The following is a 24,896-nucleotide window of genomic DNA, read 5'->3' as shown; positions in this document are numbered from 1 at the left end:
TTTCGAAATCATACAGGTGAAGACGAGAGCCCTGGTTGCTAAGCAACCATACAGACTCTGAAGCAGGGACCAACTTGCCTCCCACACTTGGCCATCTCTCCCCAGTGGTGGGACGCGAAGGCCTCATTGGCCCTCGTCTCCTCTCACTGACCTCCAATTGGTCAGAGAACCCCTCACTCCGCTCTTATTGGCTCTCGCCGTCTCTCGCTGCTCTGTCATTGGCAGGAGAGCTCTCGGGCCACCGTACGTCACTCTCTCACCCCACTTCCTCAGCCCTCCGACTTTGTCCCCGCCCCTTCCCCCGCCCTTTTAGCCGCGAGGGAAAACTCTAGCCAGAGCCCGCCCCTAGTTTCCTTTTGATTGGTAGAAGTCGGACTGGGGGGCGGGCGCTCCCGGACTACTCTGCCGACTTCGATTGGCTGCTGGAGTCTCTGCCCCGCCTCCCACCACTCCCGGCGGTGCCGGAGTCGGGTGGGTCGGTGGCTTATAAAGCTGGTGGCGTAGGGAAGGCTTAGCTACTGTATCTTCCTTCGTGACTGCTCCTTCTCCTCGGCCATCGCCCGGTCCCATTTGGGTGAGTGCCTCGTGTGGAGGAGAGCTAAGCTCGGAGAAGCCGCAGGCGGACCGAGGATTGGGCCGTGCGGCGTCCTTGACTAGGCCCGAAGGAGTCGTGCTCCGTCCGGGTTAGGCTGGAGGCGTGGACCTGGCTGGGGAGGATGGGGCGCCGCGAGCCGGGGTCGTGCAAATTTTGCCCTGCTTTGCAACTCGGAGAGTGGGAGGAGAGGCCGCAGACACGGGACGTGGGCTGGCGACCTGCAGAGAGCAGAGAAGGAAAGGGCTTGGAGGGCTGGGCTTGAGCGGACACGGTTCCCCAGGAGCCGCAGTTGCCTGGGGAGGTGGCTGCGATCGTCGTGAGGGAGTCTTGAGGGGGCGAGCAGGGAGCTGGGCAGCCCTGGCGGTGCCTGGAGTCTTGGGTTCAGCTGGGGATGCCCCGGGATGGGTTAGATTACGCCCAGACGGACGTTTTCGGGTAGGGGGGTGTGTCCTGCTGCCACATAGAGAAAGTTGGGGGAAGGATGGGAAGTGGACTGCATTCCTTTTTCTCTCCGAGTTCAGAGGCGAGAAGAGAGCATCACATCCGTGCTAAAGCTGGCTGAGCCCTTGATCTCTCGACTGCCTGGGTCTGTGCATGCCTCCGACACCGCAGAGTCCACCCTGCTTCCCACCTTTCTGCCTCCATATTTTTTAACGCCCATTTAAAAAGAGGGGGGGGGGCGGGGAATAGAAGGATTTTATTGCTGTTCGAAATCCCATATGTTCTGGCTTGCTAATAGCTTCAGGACCTGCCTGACCTGGTGGTGATGTCATGGGCAACAACCCTCCTGGCCGTCCCACACAGTAAGGTCTGGGGTTTAAGAGGAGGACACTTGAAAGCCAGCTCCATGGGGTCTTTGAAAAAGTGTGGCCTCCTTTGACCAGTGCTAGAGAGCGGATCTCTGGGACCCGCCCTGATGGAGGTTGGGGCCACAGGTAATGAAGGACTGTGTGCTTGTTCCTGCATGTCTTGCTTGCCCTGTAGCCTGCCTTGGCGTGAGGGCATCCCTGGGTCCCTTCACCTCTCCTGCAGCCCTCCCCTCCTGCCGCATCTACTCTTGTCAACCTGCTGCGCTGCGATGTGTTCTTGCAGCCGAGTTGCATTTGCTCAGTTTCAGGGATAAATTATGAACACCAGTGGCAAGAGAAATGGCGAAATTAAGAAAAATGGAAAATTAGGGCTCCAGGCGTGCATCGCACAAATTCTGTTAGACGAGTCGATGTTCTGAACATAGGGTTTCTTTGCATCTGGAGACATCTGAAACAGTGTTGTGTTCCTTTTTTCATTAAAATGCCATTTTTAGGGACATAGTACATATACAGGATACAGTGCATTTACAGGCTAGAGTACGTGGAGTGATTATAGTACAGCGGCTAGAGCGTTTGAGGTAGGGCATTTGCCTTGCTCAAGGCCAATCCAGGCACTCCATATGCTCTCCTGAGCACTGCCTGGAGTGATTACTGAATGCAGAGCCAGGAGTGGACCCCTCGCCCCCCTCCAAAGAAAATTAATTAAATGTCATTTTAAAAATAGTTATTTCTGAGTGGCTCAAGGAGGCTGGGGATCGTATAGCTAATGGGAGGGGCAACTGAGCTTGATGTCTGTAACCCTCACTCCTGTTGGTACATTTGCCCTTTTATTCAGTTCTCATTTGCAATTGGGGTTCTGTTCTCAGAAGTTGTTTCTTGTGGGGAAATTTAAAAGCATGTTCTCCAGGCTGTTGAAGTCTCATTCTGGGCCCTGCTTTTGGTTTTTGTTACTTTAAATACTTCTAGTTCTATTACATCTTGTTTCCTCTTAACTGTGGGGTTGATCTTTGAGTTTTTTGCAGATTTTACTAGGCAGCTTGACTCACAGAAAATAGAAAACCCTGACACTGGTGTAATGTGTATTTCCTAGGTGCCCTAGAATTATTTAAAACACTAGGGCTGAGTGTGGGAAGAAGTAGTGGAGATCGTGGATAGAGGAGTTGATGCCTTTTACAGGAGAATATTTTGTCTCATTTAGAAAGGCGTATAGACTTATCCTTTTATGTTGAGACACTGAAGATCCAAAAAGTGTTGATTGGGCGTTTTCTCAGAAGGTGGTGATTAAAAAGATTGATAACTGGAGCTGGATAATACAACAGGTAGGGTGTGTTTGCCTTGCACGTGGCAAACCTGGGTTTGATCCCAGACATCCCATATGGTCCCTTGTGCACCGCCCGGAGTAGTACCTGAGTACAGAACCAGGAGTAACCTCTGAGCATCACTATGTGTGTGTGGCAAATTTGAGAAACTTGCTATGTAAAGACAGAATGGAAATGTGCTAATGAGGTTGTTTGGACTCAGTTATCCTGAATCATTCTTATTCATCTTAAAATTTGGCACTTGTTCATACACTTGCTCTCTGTCAACTTAGGGCAGTAGAGGGGAAAGTGTTTATAATTATAAAGTTCACAGGTCCAATTTGGTCAAATTTGTCTTTGGAGATACATGCCTGTGGGGATGATTGTAACATCAGTATGTGCTCTGATTTTACTTACACTCCTGACATGTTTTAGGTTAGGTCCAGAACCAGTTGAAACTCACCATTGCTTAAAACAGCAGCAGTAGAAGCCAATTTTTTTAAAATGTCAGGACACTGTTACTGCAACTCATCTTGAAAGTTACAGCAAAGACTGGAGAGATAGTTGATGAGTGAATAAGTGAATAAGGAGCTTGCCTGGCATAGAGCTGACCATGGTTTGATTCCCAGAACCTCATCTGATTCACTGGAGTGATTCCTGAATGCAGAGCCAGGAATTACCCTTGAGCATTGCCTAAAAAGCGAACAAACAAAAGTTAGGGCAGCTACAGGTAACTTGAATCCAAAAGCTTTGTCCTCTAGTTCTTTTGATGAAACTTCAAATTTCGTACCTTCAGAAAAGAAAAGGCAGTCAGTTACTCTGTATGCTATGGCCTCAAAGGGATTTCAAAAGAATCAAAAGTGGTATGGAGCTTAGTGGCCAGAGCACATGCTTTGCAAGCAGGAACTCCACATTCAGTTCCCAGCACTGTGTGGTCCTCTGAGCAAGACTGGAGCGGCCACACCCCTCCCACTAGCAGCATGCCGGAAGTAAGACACACACACACACACACACACACACACACACACACACACACACACACACACACACACACACACACACACACACACACACACACACACACACACACACACACACACACCCACACACACACACCCTTCACTCCTCCCTTAGCACTGCTGCATGTGATCCCAAAATGAAAACCAAAAGAAAAGTAGCCACTCTCTCCACAGGAGCCCTGGCGGCCGGTATGACAAGGGGATAGCTTACAGTTAGTGGTCCAGAGAGTGGACGGTGAAGACTGGTGCTGGAATGGGGGTGCAGGGCCCTCGTTAGAACAGACCAGAATTGGGGTGACGTAGCTCACATGGGGGCAGGGGTCTTGAAATAAGAGAAGACTGGTGCACTGACCAGAAGACTCAGTAGTGTCCAGAGAAGGAGAAAAGAGGCAGGGCCGAGAGAGGGGACAGGGTCCAGAGAGGGGCAGGGGGCAGGGTCCAGTGAGGGGAAAGTATGGCCAAGAGTTTTTTCTTAGGCAGCTCATCACAGGCGGCCCTGAGCAAGGCTTTCTGAACAGTAGCTTTGCTTGCTGACTTCTAGGGAGGAAAGGTGGTCAGCACCTTAGTTTTCTGAATTTCTTTCTTACAGCTTGGAAAAGGCACAGCCAGTAACTGCTTAGAGTTTATCCCCCACCAAAATACGTCCTTGATGAACCAATCCCACCACTCCTTTAAACCACCCCAAGGAAGGAGCCAGCTGCAGAAATTTTTTAAAGCAAACAGCCAGCACAGGCACTGCCAGGAGAAGTGGTGCCTGCACCTGGTTAGCTCTAGGCACTAACCTTCTTCAGCCTTAATCTTGGCCAAGCTCACAGTGTCTCAGTTACAAGGCAGGAGTCCCCAGACGTGCTGCTTTGATAACCTGCCCAGCCACTTGTGAGTCATTAACTGCTTCCCACCCTTGTTGCGTCCAGAGGTCCCTTGCCGCGACAGACCTGGTAACTAGATAAAGTTGATTTGCCCCAGATCTTGCCAGTGTTTCCTTCCCCAAATGAAAAAGTGGCTACATGGGCTAATCAAGAAAGGGAAATTTCTTGATACAAATAATGTCAAATGTATATCACATATGCTTGGAGAAATTAATAAGTTCCTTACATAGTTGCCATGCAGAGAGATCATGTTTCCCGCAGCTCAGCCAGACCACTGAGAACTCCTTAAGGTCTGCTTGCTTTGCAGAGTGCAAGAGCGTCATTTGGGATAATACAAGACAAAGTGGTTTTTCTCAAAGTGCACATATATGTATGTATATATATATATATGTATATATATATTATGGATCAAATGTAGTTTGTCTTCGTACAAAACTCAGGATTTCTTTATTGGGATTGGAAAGTAAATGAATGAGGTAAGAGGGACTAAGGCTGTCAAAAACTCTCAAATAACCTAATCTTGTAAAAGAAATAACACTTTGCTAACTAGCATCTGAAAGTAGTCCAGGGTTAATCAGCCAAGTGCAGTTAGAGAGCAAAGGAAATTATGTTTGCTGACATTAAACATAGGAAATGTTATCTCAAGTAACAATTCTTCAGAACAGATGGATTAAAGAAAAATGCACCAAAGCTACCTTCCCATCTTATTTCCGCATACTTTAAATGGTGATAAAACTTCATACTTCTTAGTCCTGATATGCCAAGTGATAGGGTCTAACTGTAGGCATTAAGGAGAAAATCATTTTCTAAAAGCTTGAGGAAAAATAGAAGCATCAGCTATAACTGAAAATGCTAAGTATTGCCAGGCAGATATGTTTCATTTGAAAAAAAAAATATGAAGAACTGAGCCAGAGAGATAGTACAGGAATTAAAGCAGTTGCCTTGCATGTGACTGACCCTGGCACCACATTTGATCCCCCCCACCACCACCAGGAGTGATTCCTGAGCACAAAGCGAAGAGTAATCCCCGAGCACAGCTAGGCATGACCCAAAGTGTAAAAATAAAGAAGAAAAAGGAAAATACTAAAACTAGGATAACAGTGTATTGGTACTTTTAACACGTGTCACACTTTCAAAATCATCTTTGCAGTGAGCCAGTGACCAATTATTAGTTTATTTGTAACTTGAAAAAAGGAGGCTCAGAGATGCACAAATTGATAAATCCCAGCTCATGAATGTTTAAGTCCTTTTACTCCAGAAGTTTATTCACCTAGTACAACTTACTCCTTTTTCTTAATTCTTGAAAACTTCAAATTTAGAGAAGTCTCTGGCTCTCCCAGAAAGGCACTTGGGCTAAGCCTCAGTCAGTGCTAGGAACTTGGACTTCTTTACTGGGACAGAACCTATCGCTGTAAGAACTAATGAAATAAGGGGGAAACACTTGTGAGCTCCCAGAACCAGTTTCTTTTGAGCACAGTAGAATAGGATTTTCTCTTCTACATTAATGGAATTGGGCAAGGAAATGTTTATGAGACTCTGTTGGAATGGGAGTCATATTTATTTGAATTTGCATAGTGATTTGTGACTTTAAAGAAGTTCTTATTTGAAATTCCTAGTGCCTGGAGGACGAAACAGAGTGACAGACCTGGAGACTACAGTTCTCTATCCCTCACACAGGTATGACCTTGGACAAGGTGCCTCTCTGATGGAGGGGGACATCTAATTTTACCCAAGGGCAGAGAAGCATGGGTTGGTGCCACAAATTCAGAATAACCATTTCAGAGTTATCTGAGTTAGTTAATGCCATAATGTTTCAGAAGGCTGATGATGTGTGTATTATACAAACATTTTAAGTTGAGAGACAAATTCAGTGTTCATTAGTAAGAGAAAACAATAAAATGTACACACAACGATTGCTTAAGGAGAAATGACAGGTAAGCATTTTTGCTCTTCAGTGCTCTTTAAGTTACAACCTTAAACAAAGCGAATCTGGGATGATTGATGGGGTGGTAGTTTTAAGTAAAAAGATTTAGATCAACCATTTAATTATTCACAGACATTGATTTCCTGTACTGCCGGGAAGCCCTTCTCTTACGACAGTTTTCCGTGTGTGCTGTTGCATGTGATGTCCATGGCGCATTTAGATTAGGCTCAGGAGGATTTCTCCATCCTTCGCCATGCAGCTGCCATTGGCCAAGCACCAGGCTGGGTCCCAGGGAGACAGATGAACAGGGCTTTCAGCTCCTGATCTCCAGAAACTCCTTGACCAGTTAATAGCGAGCCTAGAAGAGAAACTTGGAATCCCTTTTATGGCATCTTTTGTCAAAGGCCAGAGGTTTACAGCTCCAGAGGCTAGCCCAGGTCGGCTGGAGGCAGAGGCCAAGAGCTCACTCAGGCCACTGACATCAGAGTCCTGGGCACATTGCTGCCGGGTCCTCCTTCCTAGAGGAGCAATCAGGCTTGTAGCATCCTCCACTGACCTCTCTGCTGTTTCTTCCCGCACTTTCTCTTTTCCTGTGTTCAGTCTTTTTCATCACAGATTTTTTTATTTTTTATTATTATTATTTTTTTAAGATCCTTTGGGACCATATTGGTCCTTATGAGCTCCAGAGAGCAGGGAAGCGCTCGGACAGACAGTACCTCCGAGGCATCTTGTTTTTCATCCTGGACCCCAACGCTCCTTTTCTATAGCTGATGGTGAACTTTTATAAAACGCCTGTAGAGATTTCTGTAGGAACCCTCTTACTGAAAGGGAGACTTGGGAGTTTTACAGAGTTCTGGGGTAAAAGTGTGTCTGTTTCTTTTTAAGCATGAGATTTAAAACTTTTTTTAAAAAAACATAGTTTATTATGGACACAGAATTCCTATTAGCCTGCTTAGAATTTTTTTTAAAAAATCTGTACTTTCTTTAGAAAATGTTTGTGATATTTAGAATGTTGGATTAACCAGAATGCTCCGTTCCCTGACCGTGGTCAGCAGTGGTTCGGTGTGGGGCTCACACTCCACAGTGCTCAAGGGGACCACGTGGTGCGGTGTGTGCTCAGGCTTCTTACTGATGTCAGCCTCTCAGTCCTGGAGCTTTTCTTGCTTTTTTATTTTTTTTTTTAGTTGAATCAGTGAGAAACAGTTACAAAGTTGTTCATAATTGGGTTTCAGGCATACTGTGTTTCAACACCCAGCCCTTCACAGGTGTACATTTCCCACCAATGTCCCCAGTTTCTCTCCTGACCCTGCCCTTATACCCCAGCTGTTTTTTTTTTCTTAAAATTTAAATTTATATATGGCCTGCTTCAGAGAAGACAGTGTATTAGAACGCACTTACATCAAATAGTTCAAGGTGAAGATTATAGACCAGAAACTATGGCAGACTTAGTCATTTGAAATGCTATGGAAGCAATTACTGCCCTATATCAAATTTCCTCTTTCCCTATTTAATCACTCCCCTCCATTGCAACTAAAAGCCAAATATTTTAGCCACATGACTTTTCACCAATAGTATAATGAAAACCACTTCTTGACTGTTAAAAACTCAGCAACTGAGCACATTGACTAAGTTAGACAGTGCAAGAATTTTTTTTCCACATCAATATCTTAATTCGGTTTTTAGTGAATGTCAGTGATTTTAGCTAAGCTCTTTTTTTTTTTTTTTTTAAGGTCGGGCTTGGGAGTGACAGCAGTCCTGGCAGTGCTTGGGGGACTGTGTGCTGGGGATCAAACCAGGGACTGACGCATGCACGGCATATGCTGCAGTTGGGTAGAACCATTTCCCCAGCATTTTTTTTTTTCTTTTAAGCCCACATGAAACAAGTTGCTTAATTAACCTCTGGGAGGTTAAAAGGAACAACAGTTGGGCGAGAAAGATAGTACAGTGGATAGTACAGTGAACAGGACACTTACTTTGCACATAGCCAACCCGATTTCATCGGCACCACTACCTGTGGTCTTCTGAGCACTTCCAAATATGTCCCCCCGCCCCCTCCAAAAAAAAGAGAGAAAAGAGAAGAAAACCCAAAGCAAAACAGAGAGAGAAATAACAGACCTATCTTTTCTTTTGTAAGTGAGAATACAGAAATCTCAGAGAGCTAGTCAGGTTATGCTAAATACAGATTCTGGAACTGAAACCTTGTATTGTGGGTTTTTAAAAATAAACTGCAGTACCTTCAGAAAACTATACAAGTCCATTTTATTTTGTAGAGCATTTAAGCTCTTGGATCAGGCAAGGAAAATGTCAGTGTCCTGAGCATGTTCAGAGCAGTTGGAAGAGCTGAGAAGAATGTTCAGGTAAGCTGGACGATGGTTGTCCAGCTGCCCCTGCCTGGCTGATTTAGATGGGAGTTGGGAGGGGCTCTTGCTTCTAAGTATATGGGCTCATCTCTTTCTAAAAATAACAACGCAGCAGTACTAGATGTAGAGCTTATTGCTGTGACCGGTGCAAAATACATAACATACTGTACTATAACTTAATGTTTTACTGGAATCTGCCTGGGAACTTTGTACAGTCTTTTTAATGCCTTCATTTTAACTTCAGCCTAGCAAAGTGGGTGCAAAGTTTATGTTATCAGAACATCGATGGATTTATGTGAGAGGGGAGAGATGGAACCGAGCGGACAAGCTTTTTATTTGGTGTATGTGAGTCACAAAATAGCTGAGACTGGAACCTCAATGTCAGCCCTTTCCTAATATCTTGGCAATCACGGTTTCTGTTCTTTCTTCTTCTCCCTCCTTCCCTCCCTCTCTCCCTTCCTGTCTTCCTTCCTTCCTTCATTATTTATCCCACTGTGTTTTGGGCCATAGCTGTGTGATGCTGGGAATCAAACCAAGAAACCAAGATCAGCTACACGCAAGGCTAATGCTTTAACCCTTGTATTATCTCTCTAGCCCAGTTCCTGTCAAATCTTTTGATATGTTTTGAAGCTGTTCCTTCCCCCCTCATGTAATAATTGTTCTAGTTCATAGCCTGCATCTAATATTGACTGTTATATCTGCTTCCCACCTCCAATTCATTCTCTGCGGAGTAACTGAAATGGTTACCTATATGTGTATATAACATATAAATTTTATTTGCCTTCCACAAGATAATCTGAGTTGGAAGAACACTGATCTGAATACTCATGGCTGTGAGTCCTGATCAGAATTCGCATGGCTTCCTATTTTCTTTGATGAAGCTCCCTGATGTCAGTGCTCTGGCACCTTTATGATGCCTCCAAACTTGGCTCTCCTGCCCTCCACGTCTCATACTCACTGGGCCTTAGGTCTCTCATTTGAGAAAATTGCTCCAACTATTGGTGATTCCTTGCTGTCGTGGGCCACTGTTTTCCTGCCCGACTCTGCGGATTGTCTTCTGCCACCACCTGCTTTGGCACAGCCTCTCTGATTCCTCCTCAGGCGAGAGTAAGCCAGCAGCTGTCCCATTCTCGCCCTGGCCTTGTGTTACAGAGGTCTCCATCACACACAGTGAATGTCTGTTGTTTCATAGAACGGTTTTTTGTTGTTGTTGTTGCTATGTGTTTATGCCTTACTATCCCACAAACTGATTATTGTAAATGGCCAAGGATCAGCACCAGTTCAACTTATTACAAATATTTGGCATGGAGCATGTGTAATTATCAGGGAAAATGAAAAAGGACAAGAACTTGTATTTAGAAGGAAGACTCCATTGTATCCTGTGATCCTAAACTTAGATTTGGTGGTTTTTTCTCAATATATTTGCAGATGATTATTTTATATTTTAATATACTCCTAACTGTGAGCTAAGGGTACGTTTTGTGATTGAAGGAAGTTTTGCTTCTCCACATCTCAGTAATGATCTATACTTTCATGATACCTGATCCTACTCCAGCTTTTGCAGAGTGGCAGGGAATGAATGACGTAATCTCTGTATTTGACTTTCCACTCTTAGGAATCAAGTTAGTGCAGGCAGCATATGCAGTAGTGGATTTAGTGAACCAGTTTGACCATCACTCACATACACCAAGACCAACAAGTTCTGCCCCAGAAGCTTTACTATGTGATAACTTAAAAGGAAATGGAGATGTAGAATTTCATGCTTTCTCTGCAACCTAGGGGCCTAGTCCTCTTCCCAGCCTGAGTATTGTATTCCTCTGATCCCCTACCCCCCACAGTTAGGTTAGGAAGAACTGCAGTAAGAGTCAGTGAGAGTCTCGGGGAAGTGGCCCTCTTCCTTTTTGTCAGCGACAGCAGTGGTGGGAGCCTAGTGTCCGGGCCAGCCCCGCCGCAGAGGTGTATCCTGGCAGCACCAGAGCTTCCGGAGGGCCGTGGGCTCCTGGGACTGAGTTAACTGCTGCCCTCCTTTCCGTCCTCCAGCCCGGTCAATAAGTTTGTAGCCATTTCCTTGTGTTCCTTTCTGTGAGTTTGTAGAGTAATTTTTCTTCTCTTTAATATATACTGTTAAAGACACTGACTTGTCCGTGGGGTACATAGCAATGGTCTGTTTTGTTTTGTTTCGTTTTGTTGGGGAACTGCCCCCGCATGGTACTCAGGGCTTACTCCTGGTGGGCTCGGGAGCCATATGGAGTGCCCGGGATGGGGATCAGGGTTGGCTGTACACAAGGCAAGTGCCCTACTCACTGTAATAGCACTCTCACCCCACACAGCAATGTCTTTGAGTGACCATTGGTGAATACACCTAGTAATTACTGAAGGCCTGGATGGGTACCACAGTATCCATCTAGCTTCCCTGTATCTTTTCTTTAAGAAGATAGTGACTTCAGGAGGTTGCCTAAGAGTTGATCTAACCATTTCTGAAGTCATATAGTTTGTAACAGAATCAGTATACCTATGATTAATAGCTTACTTAAACATTTTTTTTGATAACAGAGGATAGATCAGACACTTGGATTATATTAACTGTATTATTTAACTGTATTTATTTTATTCCTCACGAAATAGAAAAATCAGGGAGGTTGGGGGAGAAAAAGTAACAAAATAGAAAAATCTTGGGCTGGATAGTTCAGTAGGCTGAGCTCATACTTTGCACACAGGTGGTCCAGGTTCTGTTCCCCAGGCGTGACACGAAGCAGAGCTGGGAGAAAACCTGAGCACTGCAGAGTATGATGATAAAGTTAAACAAATTTTAAAAAGGAAGAATTTCACTTGAGTCCTCTTTATTTCTAATAATCACACTCTAATATAAAGATTTCTAATATGAAGATTTCTGTTTTTTTTGTTTTTTCTTTTTTTGCTTTTTTGGGTCACACCTGGCGATGCTCAGGGGTTACTCCTGGCTCATGCACTCAGGAATTACTCCTGGCGGTGCTCAGGGGACCACATGGGACGCTGGGAATCGAACCCGGGTTGGCCGAGTGCAAGACAAACACCCTACCCGCTGTGCTATCACTGCAGCCCCGAAGATTTCTGTTTTGAATAAAGTTGAGGCCTTTCTAAAACATAATCATTTTAAGTAATAGTATTCTATTCATTCTATACTTGATTCTGCCACATGTTTAAATTTTACTGCACTAAGTAAAATACTACATTACTAAATTAGAAGGAAATTAAAATTTTGGGTAATAGTTGAATGTGCAAGGGCTCAAGTTTGAATTCAAAAGTCTGCAATTTATAATCTAAAGCAATGTGTTTCTGTTTTTCCTTCCTAAAGCTCTTTCACCATGCCTGGGTCACTTCCTTTGAACGCAGAAGCCTGCTGGCCAAAAGATGTGGGAATTGTTGCCCTTGAGATCTATTTTCCTTCTCAATATGTTGACCAAACAGAGTTGGAAAAATACGATGGTGTAGATGCTGGAAAGTATACTATTGGCTTGGGGCAGGCCAAGATGGGCTTCTGCACAGACAGAGAAGATATCAACTCTCTTTGCATGACTGTGGTCCAGAATCTCATGGAGAGACATGGCCTTTCCTATGACTGCATTGGGCGGCTCGAGGTTGGCACAGAGACCATCATCGACAAATCAAAGTCAGTGAAGTCTAACTTGATGCAGCTCTTTGAGGAGTCTGGAAACACAGATGTAGAAGGACTCGATACAACTAACGCGTGCTACGGAGGCACGGGTGCTGTCTTTAATGCTGTGAACTGGATTGAGTCCAGCTCTTGGGATGGTATGTTAAATGCCTCTATCCACCTGGGGGATGAGTTAGTCCCAATGATTACCTAATCTGTGCCGTATACAAACTTCACTGGGTATACTCTTGTTTAAATATATTCAGAAAGATAACTGAGTTTAAACTTATTTCTGAATTATAAAGTGGAAATCTCTTAATAATCTCACATAGGACAAAATTTAGTCAAGAGCATTTTCTTTCTTCCCAAGAATGGGGCCATATTCTGGGGAAAACATAGTTATTTTCATCTACACGTATATTTATGGTGTTGGTTACCTTCTTGTATACTAAGGAAAACATTGTTTTTCAGGACGGTACGCACTGGTGGTTGCAGGGGATATTGCAGTGTATGCTACAGGAAATGCTCGACCAACGGGCGGAGCCGGAGCTGTGGCTATGCTGATTGGGCCAAATGCACCTTTAATTTTTGAGCGAGGTGAGTGTTTGGGAAAGCATTTTTGTGTTTTAGCTCAATACAGTGAGGAATTTGAAAATAGAAATAGAGACTAGTACTTAATAAATAGTACTTAAAGTAGTTTGTGTATGTGATTATATTGTCTTCATAGCAATTATTTAAGGTAAGTGATTTTTACCTCATGTTTTTGCCTCGTTCCCATTTTACAGAGAAGTATAAGACTTCCTCCCTCCTTCCTTCCTTCCTTCCTTCCTTCCTTCCTTCCTTCCTTCCTTCCTTCCTTCCTCCCTCCCTCCCTCCCTCCCTCCCTCCCTTCCCTTTCTCCCTCCCTCCCTTCCCTTTCTCCCTCCCTCTCTCCCTTTCTCCCTCCCTTTCTCCCTCCCTCCCTCCCTTCTCCCTCCCTCCCTCCCTCCCTTCCTTCCTTCCTTCCTTCCTTCCTTCCTTCCTTCCTTCCTTCCTTCCTTCCTTCCCTCCTTTCCTTCCTCCCTCCCTCCCTCTTTTCTTTTTCTTTCTTTCTTTCTTTCTTTCTTTCTTTCTTTCTTTCTTTCTTTCTTTCTTTCTTTCTTTCTTTCTTTCTTTCTTTCTTTCTTTCTTTCCTTTCTTTCCTAGTATTGTGCTCAGGGATCTTTCCAGGTAGAGGTCAGGTGGAGCCAGGGATTTAGCCCGAGTTCACCACATGTAGGGAAGATGCTTCATACTGGGCTCTATTGCTCTGGCCTCCACCCATAGATACTTTTGCTTCATTTACATATTTACATAAAATTTTTCAATTATATATTGACTCATGATACTCTTATTGAGGATGGTACAGAGTTAACTGGATAGTTAATATAGGCCAGAAAACACCTCATTTACTGATAAAATTGACTAGCATAGTATTACAGTGAGGGGTTAAGAGTTGGATATACATAAACATCTTCCTTTTTGGTTCTAATAGGACTTCGAGGGACACACATGCAACATGCATATGACTTTTACAAGCCTGATCTGCTTTCTGAATACCCTGTCGTAGATGGAAAACTTTCCATCCAGTGCTACCTCAGTGCCTTAGACCGCTGCTATTATGTCTACCGCAAAAAGATCCGCGCCCAGTGGCAAAAAGGTAAATTTTAGCCTTTTCCTTGGTTTTGGTATCTGTGGTGTGTGGTTGGTGTCATGTGATGTCTGAGGAACTGCTCCCTCGTCCACCAAATAGTATTTTTTTATTTCTCTAAGACTGTATAATTTAGGAAAAGAACTTTGGAAATAAGGTATATCTTTGAAAAATTATTTAGGTTGACTTAACCCTAGTAATAAAAATCAAAAGTGGGATTAAAGACTGTCACTGTCATCCCGTTGCTCATTGATTTGCTTGAGCAGGCACCAGTAACGTCTCCATTGTGAGACTTGTTACTGTTTTTGGCATATCGAATATGCCACGGGTAGCTTGCCAGGCTCTGCCGTGGGGGCTCCATACTCTCGGTAGCTTGCTGGGCTCTCCGAGAGGGGCGGAGGGATCGAAGCCGGGTCGGCCACATGCAAGGCAAACATCCTGCCACTGTGCTATCACTCCAGCCCAGGATTAAAGACAGTAAGTTAAATTTTGTTCATCTTTTTGAAAGGTACATTCACTAGGTTTTCTTTTGTAACCACAATTTGAAGAAAATTGTAATGGAAATAAACTAATGAAATGATCCCTTCCCCATATTTTCTGTTTGCACTTGACCCATTTGGTTTTTTGGGTTTTTGTTTTTTGTTTTTTTAGGTCACACCCAGTGCTCAGGGCTTACTCCTGGCTCTGCTCAGGGATCACTCCTGGCTGGGTCTGGGGGATTATATGTGGTGCTAGGGGTCCAACCCAGGTTGGCCATATGTGAGGCAAACACCCTACCCACTGTACTATTGTTCCAGCTCTCATGTTTGACGTTTTAAGTATCATGATTTATTTACTTCTTTAGGGACCTGAGAGCACAATAGGCTGAACATATATATTTTGCATGCAGGAGGACTGGGTTCTGTTCCCAGCTCCACATGGTCCCCTGATCACTGTAGGGAACATCTCCAAGCACAAAGTAGGGGGGTAGCCTTCATGTATTGTAGCCCACCAAATATTTTTCCCATTCTTAATCCTAATTAAGCTCTTGAGGTACTGAAAAAGTGCCTGAATCAATGCTACTGTATCGTATAGTATTATAAAATGTGCATTTAGTCCAACTTTGCATTATAACAATTGTGAGGGAGGATTTTTTACAAAGTATTTAGTAACATATTAAGAAACCTAGTGTCTCCAAATAAGTAGTTTTGCAACACTATTCAGTATACTATCTTACAATTAAATATATTGAGTATGTATTTAACTGCAGAGTGGTTTCTTGTTTCTTTTTTTTTTTTTTAATTGAATTACCTTCAGATTCACAGTTACAAAGTTGTTAATGATTAGGTTTCAGGGTTTCAGTCATACAATGTTTCAACACCCATCAAGTACAGTGATTTTTGTTTTTATTCAGACCCAGGTAAGGAAGGACATTTGTGTGCTGGGTTCAAACAAAAATGTAAAAATGTGCCATGAAATTCTGCATCCTGGCTAGAAACTGTGCATTTGCCTATTTTATATTCCATTTCTATTATTTTTTTAATAAATTCTATAAAGATAAGTATTTGATAGGTAAATCAGTTTATCTGTCAAGATATGTTGATTGTATTACTAGTAGATCGTGGCTGTTATATTTTAAAAGCACGGATAGTAGTGTTTACTGTCATTTTAATTTCTAGTAAGCATTTAAACCAGAGATACTACATTACACAGTGTAAATTTTTAAATACTTTCAAAAATATAAAAAAAAATCTAAGTTATGGTCTAAAAGTTCAAAAGTTTGGTCACTTTGGCCAGAGAGAGAGAGCTCAGCCGTGGAGTGTATGGATGCCTGCATGTTTGAGCCCAGCACCATGTACCACCAAGTATACCCTGGGTGACCCCCAACATCACTGGGGAGGTCCCCTAGGGAGCAAAACATTAGCAGTTTATAATTTCTATGATTGATTTGGGGTTTCTCTTTCAGAGGGAAATGATAAGGATTTTACCTTGAATGATTTTGACTACATGATCTTCCACTCACCCTATTGTAAATTGGTTCAGAAATCTCTTGCTCGGATGGTGCTGAATGATTTTCTTAATGATCAGAACAGAGATAAAAATAGTATCTATAGTGGCCTGGAAGCATTTGGGTAAGAAAATCCATAACAAATTTTTTTCCCCTTCGGTATAACCTGTCATATTGACCTGAACATTTTAGCCAAAAGGGCCTGTGATTCATAAGAATTTTTAAGTCATATATTCTTAGGTTAGTTTATCAATGAAAAAATTGTGTTCCAAGGAGGTCATAGTAAAACAATGTGAATCCTTTCCTACCTACTCAGATTTCTTGATTTCTTTTAGCTTTGTTACTTTTATCACCCTGATAATCAGGCTGCACGATTGTCTATGTACACAACATTGTCATTTATTGGTTTTTTCCCATTTCTCAAATAGTGTTCAAGGGCCCAGATACTCAACCCAGCTATGTGGGCCTGACAATTCAGTGCATGTGCCCAGCAGTTCTGGGGGCCACCAGGGCCGTATTTGACAATGCTTGGGTGGGGGTGGGGGCTTGGCATGTGGTGCTGATGTTTTGCTTATGGCCCCATGTGCACTCCAGCCCTTTGAGCCATCTCCTGTTGCTAAGTAGCATCTTATCTTTCCCTGACCCTTGCCTTCTGCCCTCCAGCCATTCTGCACACTACCTCTGTTTCCATACTGCTATGTTCTCCCTGCTTTTAAGACTCCCCAGTACCCTATGCCTATCCAGCTCAATCTGTTGTTCCTTGCCAGTGTCCTTTTTGTGTCTGATAAGATCCTATCACTATCACTATCATCCCATTGATTATTAATTTGTTCAAAGCCGGCCCAGTAATGTCTCCATTCATCCTAGCCCTGAGATTTTAGAAGCCTCTCTTTACTCGTCCTTCCCAACAGTGCTGCATTAGAGGCTCTTTCAGGGTCAGGAGAATGGGATCCATCATTGTTACTGTATTTGGCATATAAATATGCCATGGGAAGTTTGCCAGGCTCTCCCAATAAGACAAGATCCTACTCAATTTTTTTTTCTTTTTGGGTCACACCCAGCGATCTATAGGGGTTACTCCTGGCTCATGCACTCAGAAATTACTCCTCGCGGTGCTCGGGGGACCATATGGGATACTGGGAATTGAACTCGGGTCAGCCGCATGCAAGGCAAACGCCCTATCTGTAACCAATTTTTAAAGCTTGTTTTCTAAGGAGAGTATTATGGGATTTGAAATACAGTATATTCTGTTTGGTGAGGACAGATCTTTAATGGGCTTATTAACCCTTTATAAAGAATCAAATGTCTTGATTATACAACTGTTAGGTCTTTCCTAGCAGTTTGCATGCTGCTACTTGATTTTTAATAAATGGGAAGATACTCACACAGAGTAGAATATTAGAGTCACTATCTAATACAAATATTTTTTATTTCAACATGGTAAAATTCTCTTTTTTCTTATTTTTTCAGGGATGTTAAGTTAGAAGATACTTATTTTGATCGAGATGTGGAAAAGGCATTTATGAAGGCTAGTTCTGAAATCTTCAATCAGAAAACAAAGACATCTTTGCTTGTATCGAATCAAAATGGGAATATGTACACATCTTCAGTGTATGGTTCCCTTGCTTCTCTTCTGGGACAGTAAGTATAAATTTTAGCTGTCAAATACCCTCATTTGGGGATGCTAAAGTCCTAAAACCAAATGTGTCAGGCATAGAGGTAGTGAGTCTTTCAAGTGTTGGATTTTCTTTTGACTTTTCTGGCTATTTTTCTCATAATTTTATTCTTTTGTTTGGTTTTGGTTTTGGTTTTTGGACCACACCTGGCTATTCTCAGGGATTACTCCAGGCAGTGCCCTGGGGACCACTTGGGATACTGGGCAGCAAGCCTGGGTCAGTCACATTTAAGGCAAACACCCTATGAGCTGTACTAGCTCTCCTGTTCCTTGTGATTTTATTCTCTTCCTTGTGATTTTATTCTTTTCTTTTTTTTTTTTCCTGCTTGGGTCACACCCGGCAATGCACAGGGGTTACTCCTGGCTCTGCACTGAGGAATCACTCCTGGCAGTGCTCAGGGGATCATATGGGATGCTGGGAATTGAACCCGGGTCAGCCACATGCAAGGCAAGCTCCCTACCCTCTGTGCTATTGCTCCAGCCCTGTGATTTTATTCTTGATCTCCCTGCAGTTGGATCATAACTCCCTAATTGACAAAGCAGCTTATTTTACAGTATAATAACTTTTGTAAATCCCAGCATTTCCGAAGACCCCATCATTTTTGAAGACATGAAAATGCTTGCTTGTGGTATTAAATTTTACTTGAGTAGTAAAAACTTTAGGTTAGATTCTTAAGGCTCTCTGTAGGATGGATTTCCATTTTTTACTGCCTTTGCACACATTGGGCTAGGAATCAGTTAAGCTTCTCGGTATGTTTTTTCCCTCCTACACAGGTACTCCCCGCAGCAGCTGGCAGGAAAGAGAATTGGAGTATTCTCTTATGGCTCTGGTTTGGCAGCCACCCTTTACTCCATTAAAGTCACACAAGACGCCACCCCAGGTAAATACTGAGCCTTTCCACAGGAACATATTGAGAAGCTACTGTGGCGATGTTGGCCAGGCAAGCCACTCCTGTAAGCACTGGCCTCTGTCCTAGGGACTCATCACAACATTTCAGTATTCAGTACTGCTTCTAGCATAGTCTGAGTTTACTCCCAAGGGAAGGACTACGTGTGAGTGCTTCTTCCCTTGCATTATGTTGTTAGAGACCATAGAATCAGCTTTACAAAATATTTTATGGCACAGTGCTTGACTTTTCTTCTTTGTCAAGTAACTGTCTCATCTCACTTTTCAAGGTGAGCTGGGTAGGAAAGGGGACATTTATTTAATGCAGCAGCTTTTAAGTCTTCACACCAGTGTATGAGTCCCTCTCATCATGTGATATAATATATGTATAATAATATAATACTTTTGTGTTTGAATGAGACCCAGCAATGCTCAGAGGTTGCTCCTGGCAGTACTCAGGGAACAGTATGGGGTGCCAGGGATCGAACCTGGATTGGCACTGTGCAAGGCAAGTGTACTACCTGCTGTACCATCACTCCAGCCCCATGAGTGAATAATACTAAATAATGTCTGTTGACTTTACTTGTATACTGCTATCTGATTAGAGTTTCACTTGCCACTGATTTGAGCAAATGTTTAGTCAGAAGTCATAGGAAGCTGTGTCAAGTAGGATCCGAGCTTTTAACTAGGCAATAGGTAGTAGTTCTAAAAGAAATTAAAGGTTGTTCCCCCCAACCCCATTTGGCAACATTTTGTTTGGGCTTCTTTTGGGCATGCTAATTTTAGTCTTTTACCATTGGGATTATTTACTCTTTTAGGGTCTGCTCTTGATAAAATAACAGCAACACTATGTGACCTGAAATCAAGACTTGACTCAAGAACTTGTACGGCACCAGATGTCTTTGCTGGACACATGAAGCTCAGAGAGGACACTCACCACCTGGGTACAAATATTACATTGTTACTATAAATATCCACCTATGTACATATGTAATACATATATTCTGAAGCTTGTGGAGACTGGAACATATGGAGGCTTGTTGCATACAAAAATATTATCGAGACTTTATCTAGTACTAATGTAGTGTTGATGAACATTGTATGGCAATATGCATCTTCTCTGTTTAATTTTGAGAAATTATCAGGGCTAATTTTTTGTTCTCTGTCTTTTCCTTCAGTCAACTATATTCCCCAGAGTTCAATCGATTCACTCTTTGAAGGAACATGGTACCTCGTTCGAGTAGATGAGAAGCACAGAAGAACTTATGCTCGGCGCCCCTCCCCCAATGAAACTCTGGGTGAAGGAGTAGGACTGGTGCATTCGAGCACAGCAAACGAGGTAAGCAGAGGTCAGTGTCACCAGGTCCCAGGGCCTTGAAGGGGTCTCCTACGACTCAGCAGGGAAAGGAATATCAGGAGAGCGGAGCAGTTTAGAGCGAGGGGGGTCAGGATTAAATTACAGCTTGGCCATTTTTTGCTGCTTAATCTTTGCACTTAGCATTTTAAAAGGACATAGGACACACTGGACTTGAGTAGAGAGAAGGCTCGTTGGCCAGCTCAAGTCTTGGTGAGAGAGATGAGTCCCTTGCATTTCTTCTCCCAGGCCATTGCCAAATTTTTCTCAGATTTTTGAGAATTAATGATAATCGGAATGATTTGAATTATATGCTAAGCACTGTATTTACATTTTCTGATTTAATCCTTGTAAAACCACCATGAGGTAAGTGATAGTCTCCCCATTTTAGAGATGAAGCTACAAGAAACTAACTGACTTGGGGTTGGAGCAATAGTACAGTGGGTAGAGTACGTGTTTTGCACATGACTGACCCAGGTTTGAGCCTCAGTATCACTGAGTGCAGAGCTAGAAGTAACGCCTGAGCACTGCTCAATATGACCCAAAATAAAAAGGAGGAGAACTATCTGAATTAACTAAGGTCATAGGCTTCAAACTGTGAATTTGTTGAACTTGATTTACTTTTCACAAATATGGTAGATGTAGTCTTTTTTTTTTTTTTTTTTTTTTTTGGGGCCATCTCTGGTCACTCATCCTGGGGAGGGTGCATGCCAGGCAAGTGCCCTGTCCACTATGCTGTCTCTCCAGCCCTGAAGTCTTAGTTCTTGTTATACAAATTAGACAGCAGACACAGGGCCAGAGGTAGAGCTATGAATATAAGATCCAGTAATACTGTGTATAGAGGATGTCTGTGATCTTCCTCTCTTTTTGGGGGGAGTGAGGGATGTAAATTATATGATAAATTTACCATAAGGTAAAATTAGATAATTAGTCCCCTCTAGAATTTATATTTGGCATAAACCTCCCCAAAGTTGCCCGCCATAGTCTTTTCTCTTGGCATTTAAACTAGCATGGTAACTCTTAGAAAATGGCTGGGGAGATGTACAGGGGTTGAGACACTTGCCTTATATACAGCCAACCCCAGCATCCCGTAAAGTCCCCTGAGCACCCATAGAAGTGATCGCTGAGCACAGAGCCAGGAGCAAGCCTTAGGTACTGGCAGGTGTGACCCCAAAAGCAAAAGCAAACAAGCAAACAGACGAAGGAGTCAACAATGTTTTTCCTTTGGTTTTAGCATATTCCAAGTCCTGCTAAGAAAATGCCAAGACTCCCTGCAACAGCAGCAGACCCAGAAGCAGCTGTCATAAGTAATGGGGAGCATTAAGATCCTTCTGTGACGTGCAAGACTCTTGTGTGGGTTGGGGTGGGTGGGGTGTGGATGGGAATAATTGGGGGACTAGGATGCCCGGGGCCAATTTTAAAGGAGTACATGTTAAATTTTTACGTGACTGATGTGGAGCCTGGAAAACTATTGTGTTCTTGGGAAAGTCTCTGCTCGGTTTGCTAACATGCTTCCTTTTGTGGTCTAGCCAGCGCTTAATGTACTAGAATGATGGTAAGGGCTCTGTAAGACTTCATCCATCTCTCGCGCCATTTGTATGCATGAAGTTTCATTTCTGTTGTGGTATGATGAACCATATGCTTCTGGCAGAAGAAAGCAAATGTGCTAGTCTCCAATTTTAATTTTTTTTTTTTAGAAAACGTAAGAATTTTATACTTTGAGCAAGCAAGATTATTGAAAGTACCTGCGGTTTTTTTGAAAAAAGAATTTCTGGTTTTGAGAATATATATGGTCTTCAAATGTGATATGCACAGACCGCATCTGAAAATAGCAAGACAAACAAGCTCTTTTTCTTGAAGGTATAAATCCCAAAGATGAAGAGGATCTGGGGCAGTAATGGTGGTTCTGGAATCTGGGGTGTTGCTTTAAATCCAGACCAACAGTGATGCCAAGTCATTGTAATGACATTGGTGAAGACAGCTGCTCATACCGAGCAGACATTGGGTTGAAAATTTGGTCCAGTCAGGAGCCAGGGCTGTAGCCCTCAATGTGCTCCTGGATGAATTGATGGTAGATGTGTCGAACAACATTGGGACGTAACTAGACCTATGTATGAGCAAGTTTGTTGTTGCACCTTATTCTGAAGAATAAATAAAAACAGTTTTTTTCTGACTGCCTTTTCAATATTTAAAACACAGTAAAGATATGGGGAGGGCATTACAAGGTTAATTCTGGTATTTCAGTGTTAACAGTTTAACTGAAAGACAACAGCCTAAGTTTTACGTATTCTCTTCCTGGTTGGTTTGTTATTATTTTTTCCCCTTTTTTCCCCCCTTTTGTATCTATTCAACAAGAATGAAAAGGTACAATTCTAGTTTATGATCATCCCCCAAAAGTCTTCCACTTCAAAGTCTGGAAGTAGAATTTGTAAGCATTTTCTAAGACTTTCACGTTTTAAAATAACAAAAACTATCACATGGACGAGGAAGAAGACAGTTAGTTTTGTAGATCCTTTTTGGTGCTGAACTATATGACACGAGCCTTATAGATTGTAAAATAGAGATAGTTGGAACTAATGTACAGAACTAAATTTTTTAAAACTTTATTTGCTGTTCAATTCTGTGAAGTTTCAGTTATCTAAACTTACACAAATATGAAATGTAATGTTTCAAATTGCAAGAAAATATGTAATGTAGTGTTTGTAAAATATTCTTGTCTAATATTAACTAGTAGGATTTTGATTTGTACAGTCATACTTTGTTTAAAATGACTTCATTTTAATATCACCTGATATAGATTAATAATGTAACTTCAGATTTAAAAATTGATGGGAAAATTGTGCATGTGAAACTTGCAGGTATTGGGAGTTAGGTGTGTTTGGAAAAGAATTATTTAACTTTGAGGTATCACAAAATGAGTTTTCCCGAAGTCCATTGCCGGCAATGGGCAGATCCAATAACATTGGCACAGCGCATTAACCATATACCTTATTAACAGTGAGGTGAATAACTTTGAATAAAGTTTTAGAGATATTTCAAATATTTGAGTGTTATTTATTCCCCTGAAATAACAATTTAAGCAAGAAATCCCCCAATAAGCTATTTTAAAATCTTGGTATCCATTTTCTTTTGTTAATTCACTAATTGATTCATTCATCCCTTATTCAGCAAACATTTGGAAACCTGATTGAGCCAGGGATTTTGCTTAAGTCAGAAATAAAAGATTTACGAGAGACATGGCCTTGGCTCTGAGTTCTTTATCTAGTACGAGGAACTCAGATGAAACAAAGAAATGAACATCCAGAGTGGGTAGAAAGCACGTATAACCTTGCCATAAATATTTATTAAGTGAGTTTCTGTGTTTTACTACAAACAACCTAAGATTTAGATTTTGCAATTAAAAACAGCCAATTCAGGCATAATTGATGTAGTACTGTCTCCTCCCAGCACAGAGCTATGGGGCCTGGTCACTGAGAGAATTTGATTAAGCTAGTTCTCTCTTTTTTTTAAAAAAAAAAATGTTTGGGTTTTTTTTTAATTATTATTTATTTTCAATTGAATCACTGTGAAATACAGTTACAAGCTTTCATGTTTGAGTGTCAATCATACAATGATCAAACACCCATCCCTCCACCAGTACTAAGCAGCTCATATTTTACCAAGATTCAGTACATAATTTAATTTGGGAAGTGATGGACATGTAGCGTAGTGATAGACCTCACAATGAACATGTATGAGAACCTGGGTTTAGTCTTGGCAACAGAAACACAAAGAATTTATTTCTGGATCAGTCTTCTATCCCTCAGGATCATTAAGAAAAAGAGACCGGGGCCCAGAGCGATAGTACAGCAGGTAGGGCACTTGCCCTGCACATGCCAACCCAGGTTCAATCCCTGGCATCCCATATGGTCCCTTGAGCACTGCCAGGAGTGATCCCTGAGTGCAGAGCCAGTACTAAGCCCTGAGCACTGCCGGGTGTGTGGCCCAAAAACAAATTTTAAAAAAGAGGTCAGTGTTTCCTAAGAGCCCTTCTGCAAATCCTAGGATCCTAATTAATAAGGCTTTATAATTTCTGTCCTTGCACTTCTCTTGGGTGCAAAAAAACTGGTTAACACTTCTTTTTCACCTGCTGGGATTTATGGACACTAGTAAGATTATTATTAGGTGGAACTCAAATGCAAACAGCTTTTAATCCTCCCCTGACTAATTGGAATATTTCCTCTCTTGTCTGCTGTTTGAAAAGTGCTTAAAAGAAACATTAAAGTGAATGGAAGTTTATAGCAAGGAATGAAATAGGATCTTAAAATTTAGAACAGTGGAATCCTGACATAAAAGTGAGTAGTTTAAAAGTTCAAGTACCAACTCTTAAATGACAGGTCCCTCCCTCTCACTCTTTTCCTACCCAGTAATGGACAAAATGACCTGTGAATTCCTCTCTGCAAATTGCCAGTGTTGGGAGTTTGATGCTGAATCAATTAGTGCTGATACCAATCCTTAGGAAAGTTTTTAGCTTATAAGAGCAAAAACATTGCATTTCCAATTTCATAGGTTTAGAAGTAAAAAATAAGGAAGCTATCTCTCCCCTGCCACCGTGTCTTATTTTATCCTGTATGAAGATCTATAGTCACTGTCACTGTCATCCTGTTGCTCATCGATTTGTTTGAGTGGGCACCAGTAACGTCTCTCATTGAGAGACTTATTGTTACTGTTTTTGGCATATCCAATACACACGGGTAGCTTGCCAGGCTCTGCCACGCGGGCTCAATACTTTCAGTAGTTTGCCGGGCTCTCCGAGAGGGGTGAAGGAATCGAACTCG

The 24,896-nt window shown here is 42.4% G+C and overlaps 1 protein-coding gene across 4 annotated transcripts; it reads left to right on the top strand.

Annotated features, from left to right (window-relative positions):
- Positions 1–419: 419 nt before the first annotated feature.
- On the top strand, positions 420–23,119 carry HMGCS1 (3-hydroxy-3-methylglutaryl-CoA synthase 1). 4 transcript variants are annotated; one of them, XM_055118538.1, is made up of 12 exons: positions 442–574; positions 6,207–6,267; positions 8,785–8,871; positions 12,209–12,666; positions 12,980–13,105; positions 14,022–14,186; positions 16,123–16,288; positions 17,635–17,805; positions 18,614–18,720; positions 19,544–19,669; positions 19,904–20,074; positions 21,314–23,119. In XM_055118538.1, the coding sequence occupies exons 3-12, from the start codon at positions 8,864–8,866 to the stop codon at positions 21,331–21,333; spliced, it is 1,518 nt and encodes a 505-aa protein (XP_054974513.1). In that variant the 5' UTR covers positions 442–574; positions 6,207–6,267; positions 8,785–8,863; the 3' UTR covers positions 21,334–23,119. The 4 variants fall into 4 exon arrangements, with proteins under 4 accessions (XP_054974499.1, XP_054974513.1, XP_054974491.1 ...); XM_055118516.1 differs by having other exon boundaries at positions 444–574; positions 19,904–20,064; XM_004608411.2 differs by lacking the exon at positions 8,785–8,871 and having other exon boundaries at positions 444–574; positions 19,904–20,064.
- Positions 23,120–24,896: the final 1,777 nt, after the last annotated feature.

Source organism: Sorex araneus, chromosome 1 (assembly GCF_027595985.1).
Source record: "Sorex araneus isolate mSorAra2 chromosome 1, mSorAra2.pri, whole genome shotgun sequence".
NCBI lineage: Eukaryota > Metazoa > Chordata > Mammalia > Eulipotyphla > Soricidae > Sorex > Sorex araneus.
The sequence above is the reverse complement of the archived record's forward strand: the minus strand, read 5'-3'. Positions and strand labels throughout refer to the sequence as shown.